General features: G+C 35.6%; 1 protein-coding gene across 5 annotated transcripts; it reads left to right on the top strand.

Annotated features, from left to right (window-relative positions):
* Positions 1-550: 550 nt before the first annotated feature.
* LOC149843447 (GDSL esterase/lipase At4g10955-like) lies at positions 551-24,709 on the top strand. Of its 5 annotated transcripts, none has more exons than XM_089999801.1 (5): positions 607-822; positions 2,149-2,267; positions 2,369-2,497; positions 3,110-3,211; positions 23,680-24,709. In XM_089999801.1, exons 4-5 carry the CDS (start codon positions 3,150-3,152, stop codon positions 24,644-24,646), a joined length of 1,029 nt encoding a protein of 342 aa, XP_089855927.1. In that variant the 5' UTR covers positions 607-822; positions 2,149-2,267; positions 2,369-2,497; positions 3,110-3,149; the 3' UTR covers positions 24,647-24,709. The 5 variants fall into 5 exon arrangements, with proteins under 5 accessions (XP_089855931.1, XP_089855927.1, XP_089855929.1 ...); XM_089999803.1 differs by having other exon boundaries at positions 608-822; positions 3,113-3,211; XM_089999804.1 differs by having other exon boundaries at positions 639-822; positions 2,149-2,240.

The following is a 24,709-nucleotide window of genomic DNA, read 5'->3' as shown; positions in this document are numbered from 1 at the left end:
CAATGTAAAAATGATAAAAAAATATTATTTTACCTGGTATGGTTCAGGTCTGTTTCATGTAATTCTTATTGGGTCTGGGTATGATTTTTCTTATACTGGACCCGATTAGACCTGAGTCTGGACCCGATACCATACCGGAAAATCAGGTTCAAGTCTGGTTCCATCAGGGTTCCAACCAAACCTGACCCGTTGACCCCCTTAATAACATTGGGCCGGCTGACATCACTTATCCTTGGGTAACAAGGATATCCAGTGTCTTGTCTTTCAAGTGGTGAGCAAACCAGCACGCCCTGAAAGTGACATTCCAAAATTGAGAAACAACGTTTCCTATTGGAAATGGATTCCTATAGATGAGAACAAATCACATGTGATTTGGTTTCTCATGCAAATGAGAGTCAATTTTTTGACGTTCCATTTTCTCACGTTTGTTTTGATGTGAGACAGAGTGATTCTCATGGGATTTAAGAAAACGTCCAAAAAGGTTGTGATGGGTACCTACCAAAAGTTTTGGATTGACTATTACATCTCACTCTAAAGCCTCAGTTTTATTGGGGGCTTGATGACCGCTAAATTTGAAGCCCTTTTTGGATCTACAGTTGGTCGTATTGGTGCAATATTGATTTGCTGTATAGCAGCAAGTTTTTTCTAAACCATTTCCCGTACTTTTTCTGATCTCAAAATCATGATTATGTGATCCGGATTCTTTTGGGTTTATCTGCCGCAGGACAGGAGGAAGATCACGAATTTGTATCAAGAGTTTGAGAAGCTAAAGCCAGAAGCTTTTGGATCTGGTTTTGCATCATCATTTTCTTGTTAATGCTGGTAAGATCATGCCACTCTCTTTGTATATGGAACAAATTATATGTTTGTCCTCTTCGTGGTTCTGTAGTTAGGAAAAGGAAAAAAAAACGACAAAAATTAGAATATTGTTCTACGCAAGCAGAAAAATGTTGTGTTTAATGTTGTTTCATGCAAAAGGTCTGTGATTTGCTGATCAGTTTAGCGAATGTTGGTTTATTTTATGTGAATTGAAGGGGTGCTTAATTTTGTGTTGTGCAACAGGTTTATGACTTGCTGACCAGTTTTGAGAATGTTGGTCTATTTCATGTGATTTAAACGGGATTCGTCAGGATTTGAATTTTGTCATCTTGAATTGGAAATGTTACCACAGTTTTAGGATATGTAGGATTGAAAGTTGATAGAATGTTTAAAAATATGATACCAATAGTCAGCTGAAGAAAATGATGAACATGTTGGCAATGTCTGATGTCATAAGATGTTTTCCTTCCCTTCAACCTTCCTCTTCTACTTCTTCCTTGTGTCTTTTTTTTTTGTGTGTGGGCGTTTATTTTTCTGGGTATTGAAAGTTGAAGACAATCGAAGCTGTGAAAAATGGATGAGAAACGGGGCAGTAGGCAAAACAGAAATTCATGTCCACTCCTTGGAGATTGTTCCAATCAATCTTCTCATAAGCATGCTTCTGAATTTCTTGAATGCGGAGTCATGGCGAGTTGTGTTTGTTTTTAATCTTATCAAGTTTTTTTTTCTTATTTTTTGTCGTTGTTTTATGAGCTTTAGAGGCATGTAGTTGGCTGGTGGCACTTTATAAGGGTAAAACCAGAATGATACTTGTTTGACGTATCATATGAATTTTTGTGAATCTAGACTTGGTGAAAAGTGTAACATCTAAGCCTGAAAAGTACAAATATGTTTACTGTGTTCTAATTAATGAATTTCCAATATAAACAAATTAGCGAGGTGTCCTCAATTGCACATCCTCCTTCAAGAAGCACTGTGCTGTGCTTGTCATCATTAAGGCTAATTATGGACAGGATGTTGTTCCCATTTGGATTCATCAAATTTTCTAGATTTGTAAATCTTGATGCATGTAGAAAAACGGACTTGGCTTTTCATAAATCCTTGCTTTTGTGTGTCATTTTTTCCTATTTTCATCCTTGCCGCCTATTTCTTTCATTTTTTTATTTCCACTAGTTAGTACCCCTTAGGCATTGGCTATGCTTCTTGTGGGACTTTAAGAGAAATGTTCATGGATATGTTTTTTTTTTCTGTCTTGAACATGAGGGTTGGTGCCATGGGCCCTTGATGTATGCTATGGTTTTAGACTAGAATTGGCTGTTTCTTGTGCAGCCTTATGTAGCAGACATTAAAACATTGTAAGCATATGAAGGTGGCGTATATTGACACATTCCAGCAACCTGTGCTGATTTGGCAAGGAACAGGTTCATTCAATGTAAACTGTGTTTAAGGTTTGGTGGAGGAGCTATCAGTTGTTGATGCTGACCAAGTGATGAAGGCACATTTAAATCTTTATTATTTCAAACTATTTCTGTTGCTGATTTTTCTGTAGGCTATTCAGAGTAATCTTGTTCAAATATGGCTGTGTAACCCAAAGTCTGGAATTACTACCTCACACCTTGGTATCTGGGCTAGCTTAAGGAACAGAGTCTGTGTCATCATCCATCAAAAGCTCTCACTGGTAAATAACCTGGCATTATGTTGAAACTTTGTACTTTTCCATTGATGCCAGCAGTGTGGGATTCTGATGACCCTCACGGCTCATATATTTTTTCCAAAGGAGGGCAGGAGATTCCAATTCTTGATCAAATCTTTTAAGAAATTTTAAAGTTGTATAGTTGGTGCTATATAATTTCATAATATAAAGGCACATATTTTGTCACCATTGGGCTGCTACTCTCCAAGTTTTGATGAATGTTGCTAAGATGGCGGGAGGATCCCAGGATTGCTGCATGTTCATGCGGTTGAAGAAACTTCTGAAGTGAAAAGAGCTTGAGGAAACTAAAGTTTGTCCATTGGGTTAGTCCATTGTGGTGTTGCACAGAATTTGATCTTCTAGTTGCATGCACTTAGTCTGGCTTGAGGTGTTGGATACATCCAAGTTCAATGATTAGACCAAATAATACCTAGTCTATGCGAGTGATTATTATTTTAGCAGTTGAGTCAGACCAATTTCAGTTCAGGAGAAAACAAAGCAGGGCCATCTCTTTTAAAATATCCTACATATATAAGCCAAGGAAAATGAGGACTTTTCTGCTTATTTTGCTTCTGTCGTTTTCTGTTTATTTGACAGTAGACACCTTTGGGGGACACTCAGGAAGAAGCATATAAGAATGACATCTGAGCGAGACATTTTCGATCTTTCAGGTCCTTTACATTTGACATGTGTTAATTGGTACCTTCTCTTTCCTTGCTTCTTATTTAACTTTACATGATGCTTCTTTTGTTTTAACTTTTGGTTTCTATAAGCCACCAAATAACTTGTATCTCACAATACAGTTGGATCTGTACTTATAAAATCAGCATGAAGATGCACTTTAGTCCACATTCTACAGTTTAACATATTTTCCACCTTTATTTGTTCAACTCTGTACATCTTGCTTTGAAGAAAACCAAAGTGTAGATCTCTACAGAGCCTGGCATCATGTTTGCAAAAGATTTTCCTTGTCACTTGACCCTCTATTATTATGGAAATCACTGGAAACCCAAATCTGAAGATATTTGTTTTGTCTTTTAGGCTTTTGAAAAATGTTAATTTGTTCCTTGATCTTTATAACTTTTTAAATGAGTATTTATTTCGATCAAGTTGTGTTCTTACATTTTCAAAGTTAGAATACTAAAATCATCAACAAGAAGTAGTACACTGTTCTAAAGACAAAACTGCTTCTTGCATTGGAAACGTAGGGCTGGTCATAATGAAAAATGGAACAGTTAACTTTGATGGGATGGTTGAGTTAATGAAATACCCTCAAACCTCTAAATGTTCATGGATGGTATGATCTAATGGTCGATTGCAAAGTTACATGACCATGAAAACCTTCCTCAAGAAATGGATATTGGCAACCAAATAGATCATTATGAAGATGTCCATGCATGTTTTGTTTGCATATTAAACAGTGTCTGTCTTTTCTGTGATCAGTGTAACAGCAGTCAAATAGGAACCCTCGATTATTCCCGTGCCGAGTTCTGTCAATCTTTGCTACATGCAGTTGTGTGGGTACCAGCATGAGCTTTTAAGGACTATTTATAGGAACATCTCTCTCTCTCTCTCTCTCTCTCTCTCTCTCTCTCTCTCTCTGCATGTGTGCTTCCATGTGTGTTTGCTCACACACACAAAAATGCAACTAAGTGTTGAAGTTAACAACATAGTCACCTGTATCGTTCGAGGTAATTTCTTGCTGAGGGTTTTTCTCAGAAAGATTTTCAAAAGTTGTTTTTTCTTGAGAAAATCTTGGGAGTTTAAAAAATTGAAAAAATAAAATAACAATAAAAAGATAAGAAAATGATTGGAGGATATGAATGCTTTGAACCTCACCGAGGACATGGCATTGGATAGAAATGATTGGAGGAGAAGGACTCATGTGGAAAACCTAGAATGATTTTTTTTTTGGTTCATATCGCCGACCCCAATTGTTTTGGGATGAAGGCGTAGTTGTTGTTGTTGTAAAAAGATAAGAAAATAATAAGTCTTGTTTTATTTTTCTTGCAAAAATATAAAGAAACAAGTTTTGAAAGGTTTTAAAATATAAAAGAAACAAAATGGGGTTTTCCCATAATATCGTGATATTATCGCAATATTTTGTGTTTTGGCAATATTTTGAAAATATCATGATATATTGCCTATAACATCGGCTGATCTTAAATGACCAATATTATCACGATATTTTCAAAATATCAGTGATATTAGTGATTGGTTAACATTATCCCTTATTTTATTTTCTAGTGGACTTGATTTTCCTCTATTTCATATATTTGTGCTACAATCTATGTCACGTAGACATGGCTATTGTGAAACGACCCCAATCCATACCCATGAAAAAGTGGTAATTTTTTTTTAAGTGCGAAAACATTTCTAGAAACCCGAGGCCTTTACCGTTTAAACACAACCACCACCAGAAGGGTTCTTATACCCATCTTCCAACACAACCCAAATTTATTTATTAAAGTGCATAGAGTTTGAAACATAAGCAAATAAAATATAAATAAAGCAAAAAAAAGAGCTACGCTGTCCAAAAGAATCTATCAAATAATCGTGTGGTCCCCTCATAGCTCCTCTTAAAAGCAAGTCGCCTCACTGGGCCTCTGAGGCTGCAAAAAACACAAAAGTAAGGGTATCAGAATCCAAAGAATTCTATGTACGAATCTCTCTAATAAAACAAACAAGTAAAAAAAATATAAATAAGACTCGTGTAATATTTTAGAGCGCTGCAATTATGACAAATTCATAACTCAATAGACTATTCATGCACTAGAAAACAATTATTAAGCATGAAGAAACAATTTAATAAACAATAGGGACCACAAATTAAGCAATAAAACATTTAACATACGTTAGAGAATAAACATCATGCATTTACCAATATATCACAATTAGAGAACAAGTAAATATGCATGATCTAATGCATAGCAGGAATATGCACGATTTCTATGCACATGCATGAATAAATTATTATTTCTTATCCGAATTTTCTTTTCATATGTATGTCCCTATTAGATGCACACAATTTAAGTTCCTCTTTTTAATTACCGTTGTCCGCTGATACTCAAAACGGGTAAAAATTTCTGAAGTCAAGTAGGGTTTTTAAGGTAACTTAGCACACAAGTTGTATTTTATTACTGAGTTTTAAACTTAGCCCTCGACCGATATCAGGAATCAACACCATCCATCGGAATATTGAAAATCAACAACCAATGTCGGGATATTATGGACAACAACTATAATGCCACTTTCTTGGTGTAATAAAACTACAGTTGTGTCTACACACCACCCCCAAGCAAAGTGACAAATTCTCTCTAAAACCGTAGCCAGGAGAAAACCACAATATCGGGTTCAGGGGCACAACAATGCACACAGAGTTTTAATATCCTCACGGTTCTCCAAAACCGCAATGTCCAAGATTCCCATAATATAGAAAGGACATTAAGGAAACATATATTACATTGTTCTTTTAATTTTTTTTATCTTGTTATTAATTCATCTTCTTTAATTTGCAATTCAATATGAAGAATTAATAACACAAGCTCGCAAATCAACATGCGAAGCTCTTCGCGAGACCACAGCCCGTGGCAACATAAAACAATGCAATAAGAACAATAATATCATATTTGATTTTTGCAATGCATAGAACAACTAAAACAAAGAGCAACACATGCTCAAGGCTCACACCCTGATGATCCATTTTTTATCATCGATGCATTCTTATGCAAAAATCATGAATAACGTGCTACTATGCATTACTTTTAAATGCTTCTCAATGCACATTCATTTATACCAATTTAAGGATGTGCATGAAACAACAATATTCATATGCATGTGCATGAGTTCACACATTCATGTTAAGTGCATGCTTTCATCCAATACACATTCATGTCAAATGCATGCTTTTATTCATGAATCCTTTTCAATTAAAACATGTGAGCATTCATGCAATCACTTACATGCAAAACATATCGATTTCATGCAAGCACATGCACATAAGAACAATGGTGCATTAATACTTCGATTAAGCATAATATACTGTCGTGCAAGCATGCGGAGATTTCGTTCTTTTACATGCAAAGGCACCTATATTTAGGTTCTATGATGCATGCATATGCATATACAAATTTAGGCTGCAAGTATAAACAACTTTCATCCCTTAAGCAAATATGATTCCATTTCATTTTTCGCATGCATATACACTAAACATTTATAATAGGCAAAATCTGAAAATTTAGTGCATCAGACCGAATTTTCTTTAAGCTCAAATCAATGCATTTAATGTGAAAAATGTTGAACATTTGTCATACTCAAACATGAACATCAACTGTACATAAATCTGAACACAACAACAGGACTCGAAGCATGAACTATATCAAAATCGGAATATGTAGCAAATGTGAATCAACATACCATTAGGTTCAGCATATGTGGATTCATGCCAAACTGCATTCGTTCTTTCCTTTAGAAAGACTTTTTTTTTTGTAAAACATAGTCCAACACCCAGCCGACCCACTTGTAGGCATGCTGCCAGGGCCTGGCAGCCATCCCAGCAATAACAAGAATTTAAACCCTTTTTTTTTGTAAATGGGCTACCCAGCTAGCACAAGGCCAGGTCTGACCAACCGAATTGAGGTCGGTTGGTCTGCCGACCAGACCCTAACCGAGCCCCGATAGGGCCTGGCAAGTCAGGCCAGCCAAACAAGGTTCGACTGGTCTGACAGCCAGCCCATCCGAGAATATTAAAACCTGTTTTTTTTTTTGACAGCATGCCAGCCCAGTCACGTGGCTGGGCCTAACATGGTGCTGTCAGCCATGCACTAGTCCAGCCAATGGGCTGGACTTGGCAAGGTCCAGTCCTTCCACACCGAGCCAGTCAAGATTCCAAGCAAAAGAAAAATAACTAATTTCAGATTTACAGGTCGAACAGGCAGGCATATGAAAATTCACAACCCAATAAGCATGCCGTCACATCTTCAAATCTCAAACATGTTTACACGTGTCTTTGCATGGAACTTAAAAAAAAACATGCAACTTAATACACTGTTATAACATGAATTCAAAGCACAAATTTCTGTTTTTAACTTGTGAATAGACTTGCACAGAAATTATTTTGAAGCACTGACACACTAGATTGGCGGCTCATCCAATATATATATCTATATCTATATATATATATATATATATATATATATATATATATATATATATATATATATATATATATATATATCCCCAAAATAAATTTTGAAAACGATGCAAATACATTAATTTTAACCATGGATCTTAGAGTGAATATTCAAGTTTACTCTTTCTCATGAATTTCTATTAAAACATCGCATGAAAATTGGATTCATGCTCTTTTTCTCATTCAGAACAAAAGAGAAACCCGTACCTTACACAAAGATCGAAAAGAAATATGGATTTAATGGTGAAAACGACGGATGATTGAAGAAGGTAGCCTTCTTCTTCCTCTCTTTTCTCTTTCTTTCTCTTTCTCTCTCTTTCTTTGAGCTATAAATAGGTGAAAAGGGCCTTATCATTCCAGCCCCTTCTAAATGAGCTGGAGAGAGAGAGAGATCTCTCCTCTCATGAGACTCTCACACTCACTTTCCAAAAATTTTAAAATTCTAAAGTGTTGACTTTTCAAAGTTTTATTTTAAGTAAACTTTCTAAAACCTTCTTAGTTCTTCCATAAGTGTTTAAGGACTCTTTTAAGATTCCTAAACCAAATCCAAATTAAAATTTCGGAATTAAATAAAGTTAATTAATTAATTATTAATTAATTGATAAATACATAGAAGCTTCCAAAAGTTATTTTATTGAACTAGGATACTCTTTAAGTGATTCTATATGGGTTTAAGGACTCTACTTAGAGTCCTAAACCAAGACTTAAATCAAATTTTGAAATTGAAATTAATTAATTAATTATTGTTAATTAATTAATAAATATCTAAAAATTTCCAATGGTTATTTTAATAACATAGAAGACTTCTTAACACTAAATAACTCCAATTTAATGCTATCTAATAAATTTAAATGTGGAAATTCATTGGGCATGGATTTGGATTTGGATCCAAGATCCAAATCCATCTCAAAAAATTCAAATGGGTCTTGGGCTGAATCAAATCCAGATTAATATTGGTATTGGATAGAGTCCAGATCCATATTAATTTGGATAAAATCCATTGGATCCAGTCCGATCCAAATTCGGATCCAAACCGACAAACTACTCCTTTTTCAAAAAAACACAAATTTTGGGTCAACCGTAGCCCAAATTTAGAAAAGTAAAATACTGTTACGCTCAAAATTTCGACACACATCCAATGATATATAACTTCAATTTTGCCTCTTAAATTTGTCCGAAAATAACCCAAATTTTGCTTGAATTTAAAGGTAAAAAATAAAACTCTTTCTCACGTTTTAAGTGGTTCGTTTAGGCCTTGCCGATGAGACCTGGGTCAAGCTCAGACTCAAATTTAACTGTGTGAAAATATGTGATATTACATATTGAGCAGTCGTACCCGTGTTTCGACACGGCCCGACACGGGTATTGGTACCAGATGCAACACGACTATGTGCTGGTCCGGATTGGGTCGGGTCCAACCTTGACCCAAACCATTTTTTTCTTTTTAATGTCGGTGAAAGGCAGGGGGAAGAAGAAAAAGGAGGAGGAAAGAGAAGAAAGAAGAAGAAGAAGAGAAGGAAGTAGTAGAAGAAGAAAAAGAGAAGGAAGTAGAAGAAGAAAAAAAAAAGAGGAAGAGAAGGAAGAAGAAGACGAAAGAGGAAGAAGAAGAGGAGGAGAAGGAAGACAAAGACAAAAGAGGAAGAGGAAGAGGAAGAGGAAGAGGAAGAGGTGGAGAAGGAACAAGAAAACAAAAGAGGAAGAGGAAGAGGAAGGGGGGGAAGAGGAAGAGGAGGGGAGGGAAGAGGAAAGAGGAAAGAGGAAAGAGGAAAGAGGAAAGAGGAGGAAGAAGTCGAAACTCGAAAGAGGAACAAGAAGAGGAGGAGAAGGAAGATGACGAGAGAGAGAGAGAGAGAGAGAGAGAGAGAGAGAGAGAGAGAGAGAGAGAGAGAGAGAGAGAGTACCCTCTTCAACCTCCTCCTCCTTCTTCTTCCAATCTGCCTAAGAGAGAGAGAGAGAGTACCTCCTCCTCCTCTTCTTCTTCTTCCTGCAACAATCCGAGTGCAACAATCCAAGAGAGAGAAAGCAAAAAGGGGGAATGGCCCTTTCCCCTTTTATAAGATGTCTTATATATGGATCCAACGGATCTATATATAATCCAGACCTAAACCCAAACTCTCTCTCTCTCTCTCTCTCTCTCTCTCTCTATATATATATATATATATATATATATATATATATATATATATATATAACCATGTCCCCATGCCCGCATTTTTTTAAATTACCATGTCGTACTTGCACCTATACTTGTACCTGCACCTGTACCCATGTGACATAGGCTACAATTTATGTGCACTAGAGAGCATGTGCTAGATAAATATTCCTCATCCAACTTGTCCTTGGGGTCTTCTCCTCCTTTAATACCTCTAAACGCCATCAATCAATAGCTCCTCTAGGTCCAGGTCCTCATTGTCACCACTTGTGGTATTGGCATTTATTCCCAATTTGAAGCTTAATCTGGATATTGCTGTTAAAACGTATCCCTCTTATGTAAATATTTACATATATATATATATATAAAGAGAGATACATATACATATATACATGATGTATATATGTATATGTATCTATCTTTATATATATATGTAAATATATATGTTTCCTTTTTTCTTGTAAAACCCGCAAGGGTATTTTAGTCATTTCCCTTCCTTTTGCGCATATTCATAATTATGAATATGTTGTAATATTTTTTGTATTTTTACTTTTTCTTCTTTTTCTTTTTTCTTTTCATTTTTTATTTATTTCTTTTTGTTGACTCAAAGTCAACTTGGAGGGGGCTCAACACTAGCTGTTGAGCCTCTCCAACGGTTAGAATTCTAACCGTTGGAGGGGCTCCAACAGCTAGTGGAGCCCCTCCAAGGCTCCTTTTCCTCTTATAAATAGGGGAGTTCCCCCCTTGTAAAACTCACTTCTTGGAGCTTTTGTTCTCCATTCTTCTCAATAAAATTCTTTATATTTTGTATGCCTTTGTGCATTTGAGTTTCTTTATTGTACCTTCGTGTACATTTGTTCTAAGTGTTCTTGTGCATTTGTGCACATTGGTTGTGTTGTGCTTATCGCACACTTTATCTCTTTTTTGGGATATTTTCACATGGTATCAGAGCTAGGCTTAAAGGAAAAGAAGATCGTGCTTTTTTCTCTCTTCGTTGGAGTACCTCGTAAAGCGTGCCATTAAGTTGTGGTGGTTGGAGTGAAGACTCAGTCCTTCATTCTATATTTTAGAAGCTTCCTACATCAAGAAGGGACTCATTTCGCATTGTGGTATGCATTTATTTCTCTTTGTATCCTCTCTAATGGGCAAAAAGGATTCACACTTCTCTTTTGGCTTCAAATTAAATGGAACGAATTATCATGTATGGGCCGGGAATATGGAGGCACATATAAAAGGAAAGGGTCTTTGGGGATATATTCAAGGAACTATTCTCGAACCCAAACCTAAAATTACTATCCTTGAGAGAGGGGAGATTAAGGTTCTTGAGGGAGAAGAAAGAGAAAAGGCTTTTGAAGATTACAATAAGAAGCATGAAGAGTGGGAAATGAAAAATTACAAAATACTCTCATGGTTCTTCTCTTCGGTTGAGACCAAAATTAATGCCAACATTCTAAAGTTCAAAAAGGCATATCAAGTATGGGAATATCTTGAAAGAATGTATACTTCAAGAGATTTGTCCCATAAATACTATCTCCAAAAGAAGGCTTTAACCCTTCAACAAGGAGAAATGTCCGTTAGAGAGTATTTCGCCGAGTTATCCACTATTTGGGATGAGCTTGCTCTCCAAGAACCTAAATGGAGTGGTGAGGCTATTGAATTGAGGGCCAAACAATTAGAAGATGATCATTTCTTTAACTTTTTAAATGGGCTTAGACCCGAGTTTGAACAAACTAGATCCTCTCTCTTGTCTTCTTTCTCTTTTCCTCCATTGGAAGATGTGCTTACCAAATTAAGTGGAGAAGAAACTAGATTGAGAATGAATAAAACCAATCTAAGTGTGTTGGCCGTTCCCTCTAAAGATGAGGATAAGGGTGCTTATGCCGTCTCAAGACCGGGGAATAATGTTAAAACCTATAAACCCCCTCATTTTAACAAAAATCAAGGAGGAAGAGAAAATGGTGGGCATTATGGAAGAAGAGATTATAGTAAGATCATATGCCATTTTTGCAAAGAACCGGGTCACATTAAACCGGTATGCCCTAAATGGAAGAAGATGGTGGCTATGTCTACTACTTTCCAATCAACCAAGGAGGAAGGTCCATCAACTTCCAACCATGCTACTTTGTCTCTCAATCAAATCATGGAAGCTCTTCAACCACTCCTCAAGGGATCCGTTTCCAGAGCCGCCATGACCACCTTCTCTCCTCCCGGTAAGACTCTTTGGCTCTTAGACTCGGGTGCATCCTTTCATATGACTCCAAATGTTTTTGCACTTTCTAAATACTCAAAAAATTTGTCACCCTCTTTTGTCTCCACCGCGGATGGGGCTTCTCTTGAAATAAAAGGAATTGATGATTTTGAAAGACAAGGTTTTTCTATTCCTAAAGTTAGATTTATACCAAAACTAAATTTAAATTTGTTTTCCGTCTCTCAACTATCGGATCATGGGTGTGATATCAAATTCTCATCAAATAAATGTTGGATACAAGATCGCCGGTCCGGGAAGTTGATTGGGGAAGGTTCTAGGAAGGGAGATCTTTATCTCATGGAATTTCTTCAAATTCCAAAAACCTCTTTTTGTAATGTTGCCCAACATAAAGATATAAATGTTTGGCATAAACGTCTTGGGCATCCAAATATTGTCAAGCTTTCTTATTTACATTTTGCTAAAACTTTATGTAAAGACAATTTCAATTGTAATGATTGTATTCTTGGTAAAATGAGAAGCTTACCTTTTGGACAAAGAACTATGTTTTCAACTAAGCCTTTTGAAATTGTGCATTCGAATGTTTGGGGACCAGCACCCGTTGTGTCTAAGGAAGTTTTTTCGTATTATGTTATTTATGTGGATGATTTCTCAAGGTATAGTTGGATATACTTCCTCAAACATAAACATGAGGTTTTCTCTACTTTTAAGGTTTTTCACATGTTAATACAAAATCAATTCAATAGTAAATTACAAATTCTTAGAACCGATTCCGGGGGAGAATATCTCTCAAATGATTTCAAAAGTTATATTGAAAATAATGGGATTGTTCATCAAAGGTCTTGTCCCAAAACTCCCCAACAAAATGGGTTGACCGAACGAAAACATAGACACATAATTGAAACTACAAGAACTTTGCTAATTTCTCAAAAAATTCCAAAAAGATTTTGGGCCGAAGCGGCTCTTGCATCGGTTTATCTCATCAACCGACTTCCATCCAAAAACTTGAATCAAATATCTCCATATGAAATCTTGTATAAAAAAGAACCCGATTACAATAGGTTAAGAATTTTTGGTTGTAAATGTTTTGTTCTCACCGATAAGAATGATAAATTATCTCTCAAAGCTATTCCTTGTGCGTTTTTAGGATATTCGGAAACCCAAAAAGGTTTTAGGTGTTATGATATTAAGAATGATAAACTATATGTTTCAAGAAATGTAACCTTTTTAGAAAACATAAGTGGTTTTGAAGAACACAAAACTCATGAAGATAATGCCGATTATTCTTTTTTGTTTGAACTATTATCTAGAAATGAAGATTTTTTTAGCGATGATGAATTAAATGAGAATGAGGATATAAGTGAAAGTATTCCTCAAACCATTCATGATGAAGAAGAAATGATAAATGAACCAATTACCTATACTCATAGAGATAAAAGCACTTTTAGAAGTGCAATAGAGAAATATAGTGACCTTAGTAAATCTTCCAACAACTCTCGAAAAACTGAAAGATCTAGGAAAAATCCTTCTAGATTTATATCCTATGAGTCTTTTTCTCCAAAGCATAGGGCATGTCTTAGTGCCATTCACTCATATCAAGAACCTAGAAATTTTAAAGAAGTTAAGGAAATAATAGAATGGAGGGATGCCATGGACAACGAACTTAGAGCCCTCAACAAAGCCAAAACGTGGGTTTTTCAATGTCTTCCAGAAGGAAAGAAAACAATAGGATGTAGATGGGTTTTTAAAGTCAAAACCAAGAGTGATGGCACTCTCGAAAGATATAAAGCCCGTCTTGTCGCAAAAGGATATAGTCAAGAATACGACATCGATTACGAAGAAACCTTTGCTCCTGTTGCACGAATGGTTACTGTTAGGTGTTTGATCACCATTGCATCTATTAAAAAATGGAATATTTACCAAATGGATGTTAAAAATGCCTTTCTAAATGGGGACCTTAATGAAGAAGTCTACATGGATGCTCCTCCTGGCATGAACGTACCAAAGGGGAAAGTCCTTCGTTTACAAAAAGCGCTTTATGGTTTAAAATAAGCCCCTAAGGCTTGGTATGATCGACTTAATGATGTGATGGTTCAAAATGGTTTTACCTCATGCTACACTGACACTGCTCTGTTCGTCAAAAAGTCTGATGCAGGAATTGTGATTTTACTGTTGTATGTTGATGATATGTTGATAACAGGTAGTGACATAAAGGGCATCAGAAACATTAAAACCACTTTAAAAGAAAGGTTTGAAATGTCAGACTTGGGGTATCTAACTTACTTTCTTGGTATCGAGGTAGCCTACTCTCATAGAGGCTATTTTTTGTCTCAAACTAAACTTGCTTGTGAGATTCTTGACAGATCAGGTATTACTGAAGATAAAATCTGTGAGACCCCTGAAATTGTGGGATAAAAAATGAAGATCGATGATGGAAAACCTTTGGAGGATCCTACCCCCTACCGACAACTTGTGGGATCTCTAATGTATCTTAGCATCACAAGGCCGGACATCTCTCATGCCGTGCATACTGCAAGCAAATTTCAGCATGCTCCTACATCCGTTCATATAAGTGCCGTTCTCCGAGTTGTCAGAAACATAAAGAGAACTTTAAACAAGGGAGTTTTCTTTTCCTCATCTTCTGAGTTAAATTTAATTGCATATACTGACTCTGATTGGGGAGGTGATCCAAATAATCGTCACTCCACTACAGGCTTTTGCATTTTTTTAGGTGAATCCCTGATCTCATGGAGATGTAAGAAACAACAGAAGGTGTCTCTATCGTCCACCGAAGCAGAATATCGAGCCATGACTTCTACAACTATGGAGATTGTCTGGATTCATCAGTTGCTGCAAGACATGGGCATTCCAATTCAAGAACCCACAAAGTTGTGTTGTGATAATAAGAGTGCAATCTATATTGCTAAGAATCACACTTTTCATGAGCGGACAAAGCATATTGAGATGGACTGCCATTATGTCAGAGAGGCATATCTACAAAAAGTCATCGATCTTCCTTATGTGACTTCAGAATATCAGTTGGCAGATTTCTTCACCAAGGTGCTTTGCTCTTCAAGATTCAACTTTCTCCTTAGCAAACTTTCGGTCATTGTGCCCTAAGTTTGAGGGAGGGTGTTAAAATGTATCTCTCTTATGTAAATATTTACATATATATATAAAGAGAGATACATATACATATATACATGATGTATATATATGTATATGTATCTATCTTTATATATATATGTAAATATATATGTTTCCTTTTTTCTTGTAAAAACCCGCAAGGGTATTTTAATCATTTCCCTTCCTTTTGCACATATTCATAATTATGAATATGTTGTAATATTTTTTGTATTTTTACTTTTTCTTCTTTTTCTTTTTTCTTTTCATTTTTTATTTATTTCTTTTTGTTGACTCAAAGTCAACTTGGAGGGGGCTCAACACTAGCTGTTGAGCCTCTCCAACGGTTAGAATTCTAACCGTTGGAGGGGCTCCAACAGCTAGTGGAGCCCCTCCAAGGCTCCTTTTCCTCTTATAAATAGGGGAGTTCCCCCCTTGTAAAACTCACTTCTTGGAGCTTTTGTTCTCCATTCTTCTCAATAAAATTCTTTATATTTTGTATGCCTTTGTGCATTTGAGTTTCTTTATTGTACCTTCGTGTACATTTGTTCTAAGTGTTCTTGTGCATTTGTGCACATTGGTGGTGTTGTGCTTATCGCACACTTTATCTCTTTTTTGGGATGTTTTCACAATTGCTTGCCATGCACTTCAATTAGAATGTTTGTCCCATGTTGACTCAAAATGACACAGGGCATGACACTAGAGTCCTGTGTCGCTAAGGTTAACATTGTGTCCTTCATCTATCTTTTTTAACAATTTGATTATTTTATTTCTATTGGCTTGCATTTTTTTTCAAATTTGTCATCGATTGAATTCCATTTCAATTTCCATCTTGAATTTAATGTTTATAATCGTAACAATTTAGAATTTTTGGTCAAGAATTTGCACTTGAAATGATATTCATGCTTTATTGTATCAGATTAAGAATGTTGAACATGTATGTATGTGTAATGCACCCTTGTTCTAATTTTTACAAAAATCTTGTGTCCTGTGCCCTTGTCTACTTTGAAGTATGCATGTCCATGTTGTGTCCTGTACCTTTGTCTTCTATATAACACGGACTCTTCTAGCAGGGTACCGCACTCGCACCCATGCGGGTGCGACACTTGGACATGACTTCCTTTGTGACCGGTGAAGTCAACCACACTGAGGTCCATTTCTGTCCAAAAGTAGATTCAGTTAACCCTAACCACACTGAGACACACGCATTTTTTTATTGATGAGGAATAGCAATTGTAGATTGTTAATTTGATTTATTGCATGAATTTATACATGATGAATTGATGATATGATAATTATTTTTATTTCATTAGTGTTAACTTAAAACTGTTAATATATATACCCTCCCCGCACCCCCGCACCCAAGTTTTTTTAAAGTGCTGCTTCGCCGCTTCTGCACCCACACCTATGTGACATAGCTTGTCTGTGTTTTTGTAATATGGATTGTTTCTTCTCTGCATCCTTCTAGGAGAGCACCAAAGGACTCGACATCCTCCTCAAGTCCACCATGTTATTGTAAGTAGCGACCGTTTTTTCCTTCGCCTAGCGAAAAAGAAAAAGTAACAACCTCTTATTTTCTCTGTTCTTGAGATTTAGTGATCTCCATAAATTCCATCTTGATGTATTTTCGACTCCAAGTAAACTCCTGCATGATATGTTTCTACATGCCCTCTAATCCAACCTTGAAATGGCCATTTAAAAGGATATTGCAAGCAACCAATTCATGGCCCTATTTTATAGATTGCTAATTGGTTCACATCAACCTTCACGACCAGTCCTCTGAAGGCTGCCACAACCTATACTAAGGGTACCACACTCTCAGAAATTGGACTTATGAAGACACCTTATTTCACTTCAACCGGTAATCCAACTGAAGACCTGAAAAGCCATTTATGCAAACCCTTCATTTACTATAGCAATCATCTGTCCTTGAGCCCTATGCTTTTGTATGTTGTGATTCCCATAAACCTTCTCTAATTTTAAAATGTGGTGTTTTAGCCATATTTGAGCTAGGCCTCAGCAAAAAATTGCCAGAGGGAAGCTTCTCACTACAAACAATAAAAAAGTAAAGGATGTAGTTGGAAAGTTACTAGCAATGCATACTCTATTAGTTTGGTAGTTGAGAAACTTGTCAGTGTTGTTCTTTTCAACTCTCTACTCTTTTTGGCTCTCTGCACCTTGTCTTTCTTACTCGGGTTGAAGGAAGCAAAGCAAAGTGGGGTTTTGCATTTCATTGATGGGCCTTTACAGATGAGATCATGTAGATCACAAGGAATGACCTTTGATGCTCCCAAAGTAAAAGTTTTTGCTTCTACCTCCCATCTTCATTGCTATGTTCTTCTACTAGCATTCTTTCTTAAGTCTGGCACTCCCACTTTGGTTCCTAAATGCTCTTGATGTAGATTGCACCCTTAATCTAGGATTTTTAGTTCAGATCATATACTATGCACCAGACTCTTTATGTGAAATTTAATGCCAGCATCATAGGCAAAGCCAATCAACCGGTGATGTGCTCATGAGCTTTAATTTCTTCAACAGCTTTTCCGTTTCTTCTGTTCCTTCAGCTACACCTTGGTCCATTTTATCCTCTTTGTGCCTAAGATTTTATTCATTGCTCTGATGCCCATTATTTTGGAGTCTTTGCATCCACTGCAGCCAAATGAGGATTACATTTCCTGATACTAAATGAATTCCAGAGAAATACCCTTGAAAGGATTAAGGTACTGCACCGTTACCACTGTTAAAAAGTGTATATATATGTATATATATATATTTATATATATATGATATATATATTATGTGTACATACCAATGTATATACAGGTAGTATATATGTATATTATATATATATTTATATAATATAATATTTCTTTCTTTATTTTTCATTTATTTATTTTTCCTTTTAGTATCTAGTTCCATTTGAACTAGACTTAAACTAGTCAGCATATTGTTGACTAGTTTGAGAGCCTCCGTTGGACTAGCTCCAAAGACTCTCTTGTGCTTCTCTTAGCTCTATTTCAAGAGCTCATTCATGTGTATAAATAAGGGTTATACCCCTCCAATTGTATTGATGTTTTTTTAAGCATTTTATGTGAAGTTAAATAAAGATTATTCATTTTATTCTTATGCCTTCTTATTTGTGCCCTTTTGTGGGTTTTGGTTAATGTGTCTTTTATAGACACTTTTTGTCAACATTTGTGTTCTTGTTAAAGGCTGGTATTTCATTACATGGTATCAGAGCTTGGAAGCTCTTGGAGTTTTTTGAAAGTTGCTGCCTCGTTTTTCATTCCTTTGAAGCAAAAATAAGACCCTTCTCCGTTCGTGATTCAAGTGTCTTTATGCTTGCATAGCTGGAGAAAAGAGTGGTTTGTTGGCTCGTGTGATCGTTGACTCCTCTCAAAGATCGTGAAATCGTGATTGTGTTATTGTTTTTTCTCTCATTTTATTTTTTTCTTCTCTTTCTCTCACCTTCTTTTTCCTCTTTTTTCACCCTTTAAGAATGAATGACAATGATAAAGTCACCATCATGCCCATAAAATTAAATGATACCAATTATGTAAAGTGGGCTTCAATTATGAAAGGTCGTGGGGGTTAGTAGATGGTTCTGATCCGGAACCAAAACTAATCCTCACCAAAATGGAAAATAAGAAAGAAGTACCTCTCACGGAATAAGAGAAGACTAAAGCCTTAGCCACATATAAGAAAAAATGAAAAGAATGGAGAATGGGTCATGTCAAGTTCATGTCTTGGCTAATTAACAATGTAGATATCAAAAAATGCTCAAGTCTTGCAAAATTTGAGCATGCCGATAAACTTGAGAATACCTTAAAAATGTGTATTTCCTTAAAGATATTGTATATGTGTGCAATTTGCAAGACAAGGTACAAACTATGACTCAAAGCGACAAGAGTATTAGAGAATATTATAACGAGTTGTCTAAACTTTGAGAATAATTGACTCTTCTTGAGCCAAAATGGCATTTCCCCGAAGATATTACGCTTCGCCAAAAGCAATTTGATATGTAACACTTTTACCAATTTCTGAATGGTTACCACCAAATCAACTCTTCTACGTAGAGGAAAAGTTTCCTCTATTGTTCATACTATTGAGGAATTAACTATGGAGGAAAATAGGCTAAAGAAACATACTTTAAAAAATGAAGATGATTCCGTTCTAGCCGTATCTAGACCGAAGAATTACATGCGTACCTATAGATGACCTCATTTTGAAATACAAGACAATGATTATGACAAAAGGAAAGTAATTTGCAACCATTGTCATAAACTGGGACATTATAAGCCTCAATGCCCCAAATTAAGAAGGGATGAAAATAAAGTGGCTTCGGTTGGCTCATCACAAGTGTCAAAAGATCCTAGCAATCAAGATGCTCCTGTATCCATAACACAACTAATGAAAATACTTCAACTTCTTCTCAAAAGAGTATCTTTATCTTTATCAACTATAACCTCAACTAGAGTCATAGTTCCATCTTTCTTTGATCTCAATAAATCTCCTTGGCTTCTTGACTCTGGTGCTTCTTTTCATATGACCCCAAATAGTGATATTTTGACCGAATGTCATAATAACTCAAGTGTGCTAAATGTTTTTACGGCCGATGGTACATCTCTTGAAATAAAAGGAATAGGTAATTTCGAAAATTTTAAAAACTTCAACAAATTTTTTATTCCAAAAGTTAGATATATTCTCAAGTTAAATTTAAATCTTTTATCTGTTTCTCAAATATCTGATCATATATGTAATATCTCCTCTTATGATAGTTATTGGGTATATGATCACCAGTCAGAGAAGGTAATTAGGGAGTTCAGAAATTGGATTTGGATTTATGGAACAAAAGACTTGGTCATCCTCGTATATCCAAAATCTAACATTTTTGAAGTTTAGAAAAAATTTATAATTCTGAAAATTTAGTTTGTAAAGATTATATTCTTGGTAAAATGAAGAGATTATCATTTTATGACAGAACTTTTGTTTCCTCTAGGCCACTTGAGTTAATACATTCAGATGTTTGGGGTCCTGCACCGGTCATATCAAAAGGTGGATACACATATTATGTGATTTTTGTTGATGATTTCTCTAGGCATACTTGGATTTACTTCCTTAAACATAAATTTGAAGTTTTCTTACACTTTTAAACATTTCACAAAATGATCAAAAGTAAATTTCAAAATGATATTTCTATTTTTCATACCGATTCAGGGAAAAAAAATTTATCAAAAGGATTTAAGGATTATCTCAATTTACATGGCATCACACAATAAAGATTTTGTCCTCATACATCACAACAAAATGGTTTGGCTGAACGAAAACACGAACACATTATAGAAATTACTAGGACCTTATTAATAGCAAACCAAGTACCAAAAGAATTTTGGGCTGAAGCAACCTTAACTGCCATATATCTTATTAATAGAATGCCAGCTTTCTCATTAAAAAACATAACTCCAATCGAAAAACTTGTTAAATTATCTCCTGATTACTCCAGATTAAGAGTTTTTGAATGCAAATGTTTTGTTTTCACTAACATAAATAATAAACTTTCTTCCCGTGCTATCCTTGTGCCTTTTTAGGTTATGCAAATAAAAAAAAAGGCTATAAATGTTTTGACCCTCAAAATAAAAAATTCTATGTTTCAAGAAATGTGTCCTTTTCGATTTATTTTTTTTTGAAAATACTAAGGAAGTACCTGAGTATTCTTTTCTATTAAATTTAACTTCAAAGCATGATAGTTATGATTATGAATGTGACCTAGATGATGGTCAAGATATGGCATATTCAGAACAACACCTTGACAATGTATTTAATGAAGAGCAAACCCAGAAGGACACCAATTATTTACAATACTTCAGGCATTTTGTATCCTATGAATCCTTTTCTACAATACTCCAAGAACAAACCCAGAAGGATCTCAATCTTTCATTTGCACTAGAAAATATTCTAAAGTACAAACCCGAAAGTCATCTAGAATTTCTAAACCTCCTATTAAATTTGTATCCTATGAATCATTTTCTCAAAACTATAGGGCATTCATTGCATTAATACACTCATACATAGAACCTTTATCCTATGCTCAAGCCAAAGAACATTCTGAATGGGTAGAAGCCATGAGAGTAGAATTAGAAGCCTTAGAAAAAGCTAACACTTAGACTATTCAAAACATTCCACAAAGAAAGAAACTCATAGGACGTAGGTGGGTATACAAGGTTAAAACCAAGAGTAATGAAACTCTTGAAAGATATAAAGTCAAATTAGTTGCTAAGGGATACTCTCAAGAGTATGGCATAGATTACGAAAAATCTTTTGCTCTAGTTATTAGGATGACAACCATTAGGACTTTAGTAACCTTAGCCTCTATTAGAAAATGGTCTATATTTCAATGGATGTCAAAAATGTCTTTATTAATAGAAACGTAGTTGAAGAAGTTTATATGGAAGTACCACCTGGTATAAGTATTCTTAAGGGTAAAGCTCTTCATTTAAATAAAGCTCTTTATGGTCTTAAACAGGCACCAAAAGGTATGACAGATTTGGTCATGTTATGATCGATATTGGATTTAGATCTTGTTTGACTGACACTGCTTTGTTTGTTAAGATTTCTGATGTAGGTATTTTTTTTCTTCTTCTTTATGCAGATGGGGTGATCATTACCAGAGGAGACAAACAGGGAGTTGAAAATGTTAAAAGGTTTCTTAAAAATCATTTTGAAATGACCCATCTGGGTTTATTAAGACATTTTTAGGAATTGAAGTTGTTTATTCTCCTAGAGGGTATCTACTATCTCAATGTAAATTTGTTTTTTAATGTTGTTTTTAGGTTTAGAATCACAGATGATAAGAGAGTTGATACTCTTGAGGTTGTCAACACCAAAATACGAATTGATGATAGAGAACCTTTTGAAGATCTCACTCCTTACATATAGCTTATTGGAGCATTTTCCTACCTCTCAATCACTCGACCTGATATATCACATGTTGTACATACAGTTAGTCAATTTCAGCACACTCTCACTTTTGTTCACTTGGGAACAATTTTGCATATTATTAGATACATTAAATTTTCTTTCTCGAGGCCTTTTCTTGGCTGCTTCATCTTCATTATATTTAATTGCTTATACTGATGCTTACTGGGGAGGTGATCCAAAAAACACACATCCAATGGTTTTTGTGTTTTCTTAAGAAATTCCTTGATTTCGTGACGGTGTAAGAAGCAACAGAAGATCTCTCTTTCGTCAACAGAAACTGAATATCGAACTATGACAATCACAACCATGGAGGTAGTCTGGCTCAGAAGATTACTAGCTTATATGGGAGTTGAAGTCACAAAAACATCACACGTCGTCAAAGATAAGTATCTATATGGGACTATTGATCTGCCTTATGTTACATCAGAATATCAATTAATAGATTTCTTCACCAAACCTCTCGTCACTTCTAGATTTCATTTTTTCTTAGACAAACTTTCAGTACTATAAGTTTGACGGGGAGTGTTAAAATGTATATATATATATATATAATATTTTTTCTTTATTTTTCATTAATTTATTTTTCCTTTTAGTATCTAGTTCCATTTGAACTAGACTTAAACTTGTCAACATATTGTTGACTAGTTTGAGAGCCGTTGGAGCTAGTCCAAAGCTACAAATAGAGTCGTTGGACTAGCTCCAACGACTCTCTTGTGCTTCTCTTAGCTCTATTCCAAGAGCTCATTTATGTGTATAAATAAGGGTTACCCCCCTCCAATTGTATTAATGATTTTTTAAGCATTTTATGTGAAGTTAAATAAGGATTATTCATTTTATTCTTGTGCCTTCTTATTTATGCTCTTTTGTGGGTTTTGGTTAAGGTGTCTTTTATAGACACTTGTTGTCAACATTTGTGTTCTTGTTGAAGGCTGTTACGACCACCACCATTTTCAACATGGAAGATTTGAGGCATGGATGAGGCTTATCAACTTGCTTTCATGTCTGTTATCCATCTCTTCTATTCCATTGATCTTTCTTTTTTCTTGTTGGATTCCATTAGAAAAATCTGATCCAGGTTTCTAAGAAAAGGCTCTGAGATAAAGGGTTTAAAGTTTAAACCCTTCTCATGTTATGTTACCTAAATCCAAATAGTTTTAGGAGAGTATGCGAAGGATTTCCAATAAAGAACCCTCTATGAGGTCTAGACAGCGGTCCCGGTTCTTCCGTAAAACCATGGAAATATTTGCTTGTCCTTAGTTCTTGCCACAAAGTCTATGAGATCTTTGAGAATCCTGAGCCTAAACTCCTTTCATTTTTTTCCATTGGAAACCAGTATTATGAAATTATTTCCATTGTTCCTGGGATGTGGAAAAGCCACTTTTTCCATTGTAGTTCATTGTTCATCAAGAAATTACCATAATTGGTGTATTTTTTTAAATTTCATGATTAATTTTTCTGATTTTTCATTCAACCTTTGGATTTCACTTTCATCTAATTTAAAGGTTGTTCTTTTCCAGGGATAATCCAGACCATCGAAGGTCAGTTGCTGCTAGTTTAGTTCAGGGTGTCTATGTACTTGAGCGTGACCGCCAGTTGAAGCATAAAGGGGCTGATGCTCTCGCAGCCCCATGGTGGGAATTCTTTGGTTTCAAGTTAGTCCACCCTCTTGTCGATGATGCAGATTTTTCCATCTTTGGAGCCATTTATGAGCTCAAGGGCTCATCTTCCAGCCAGGGCTTCTCATCTTTGACAGCTCCAAATGCAGTTATCGCTTTCCGGGGCACAATTACAAAGTCAGATTCTTTGTCTCGTGATTTGGAATTAGACCTTCATTTGATTGGGCATGGCCTTCATCAAACTTCCCGGTTTCATGCTGCAATGGAGGCAATTAGAAATCTTTCACCTGTATATTCAAATAATATTTGGCTGTGTGGTCATTCTCTTGGCTCAGCCATTGCTTTGCTTGCTGGAAAAGGTATGGCTGAGCAGGGTGTTCTGCTAGATACATTTTTGTTTAATCCTCCTTATGTTTCAGCACCCATTGAAAGGATTAAAGATCGTAAGCTGAGAACTGGTCTCCGGATAGCCAACAGTTTTATCACTGCTGGCCTTGCCTATGCTGTGAAGGGAAGCATGCATGTATCAACAGCAAATGAATTATTTGCTGCTCTTTCAGCTTGGACTCCAAACTTATTTGTGAATGAAGCTGACCATATATGTTCAGAGTATATTGGGTATTTCGAGCACCGCAAACATATGGATGCTATTGGAGCTGGCAAAATCGGACGGCTTGCGACACAGCACTCTATTGGAGGTTTGTTTCTGAATGCAATTGGACTGGAAAACCAACCATTTCACCTGATTCCATCAGCAAATATGACTGTAAACTTGGGTCCAGCAGCGGATTTTAAACAGGCTCATGGTATTCATCAATGGTGGAGCCCAGATTTGCACTTGCAGTGCAAGCAGTGCAGTTATAACTGATTATTTTGTTAAAGATTTATTTAAATTGATGAACTGTTTTTGTGGAAGTCTTTAAACATTCAA

The sequence above is a fragment of the Nuphar pumila genome, chromosome 3, assembly GCF_984573655.1.
Source record: "Nuphar pumila chromosome 3, dmNupPumi1.hap1.1, whole genome shotgun sequence".
NCBI classification, from domain to species: Eukaryota; Viridiplantae; Streptophyta; class Magnoliopsida; order Nymphaeales; family Nymphaeaceae; genus Nuphar; species Nuphar pumila.
This window is presented reverse-complemented; position numbering and strand designations above follow the sequence as displayed.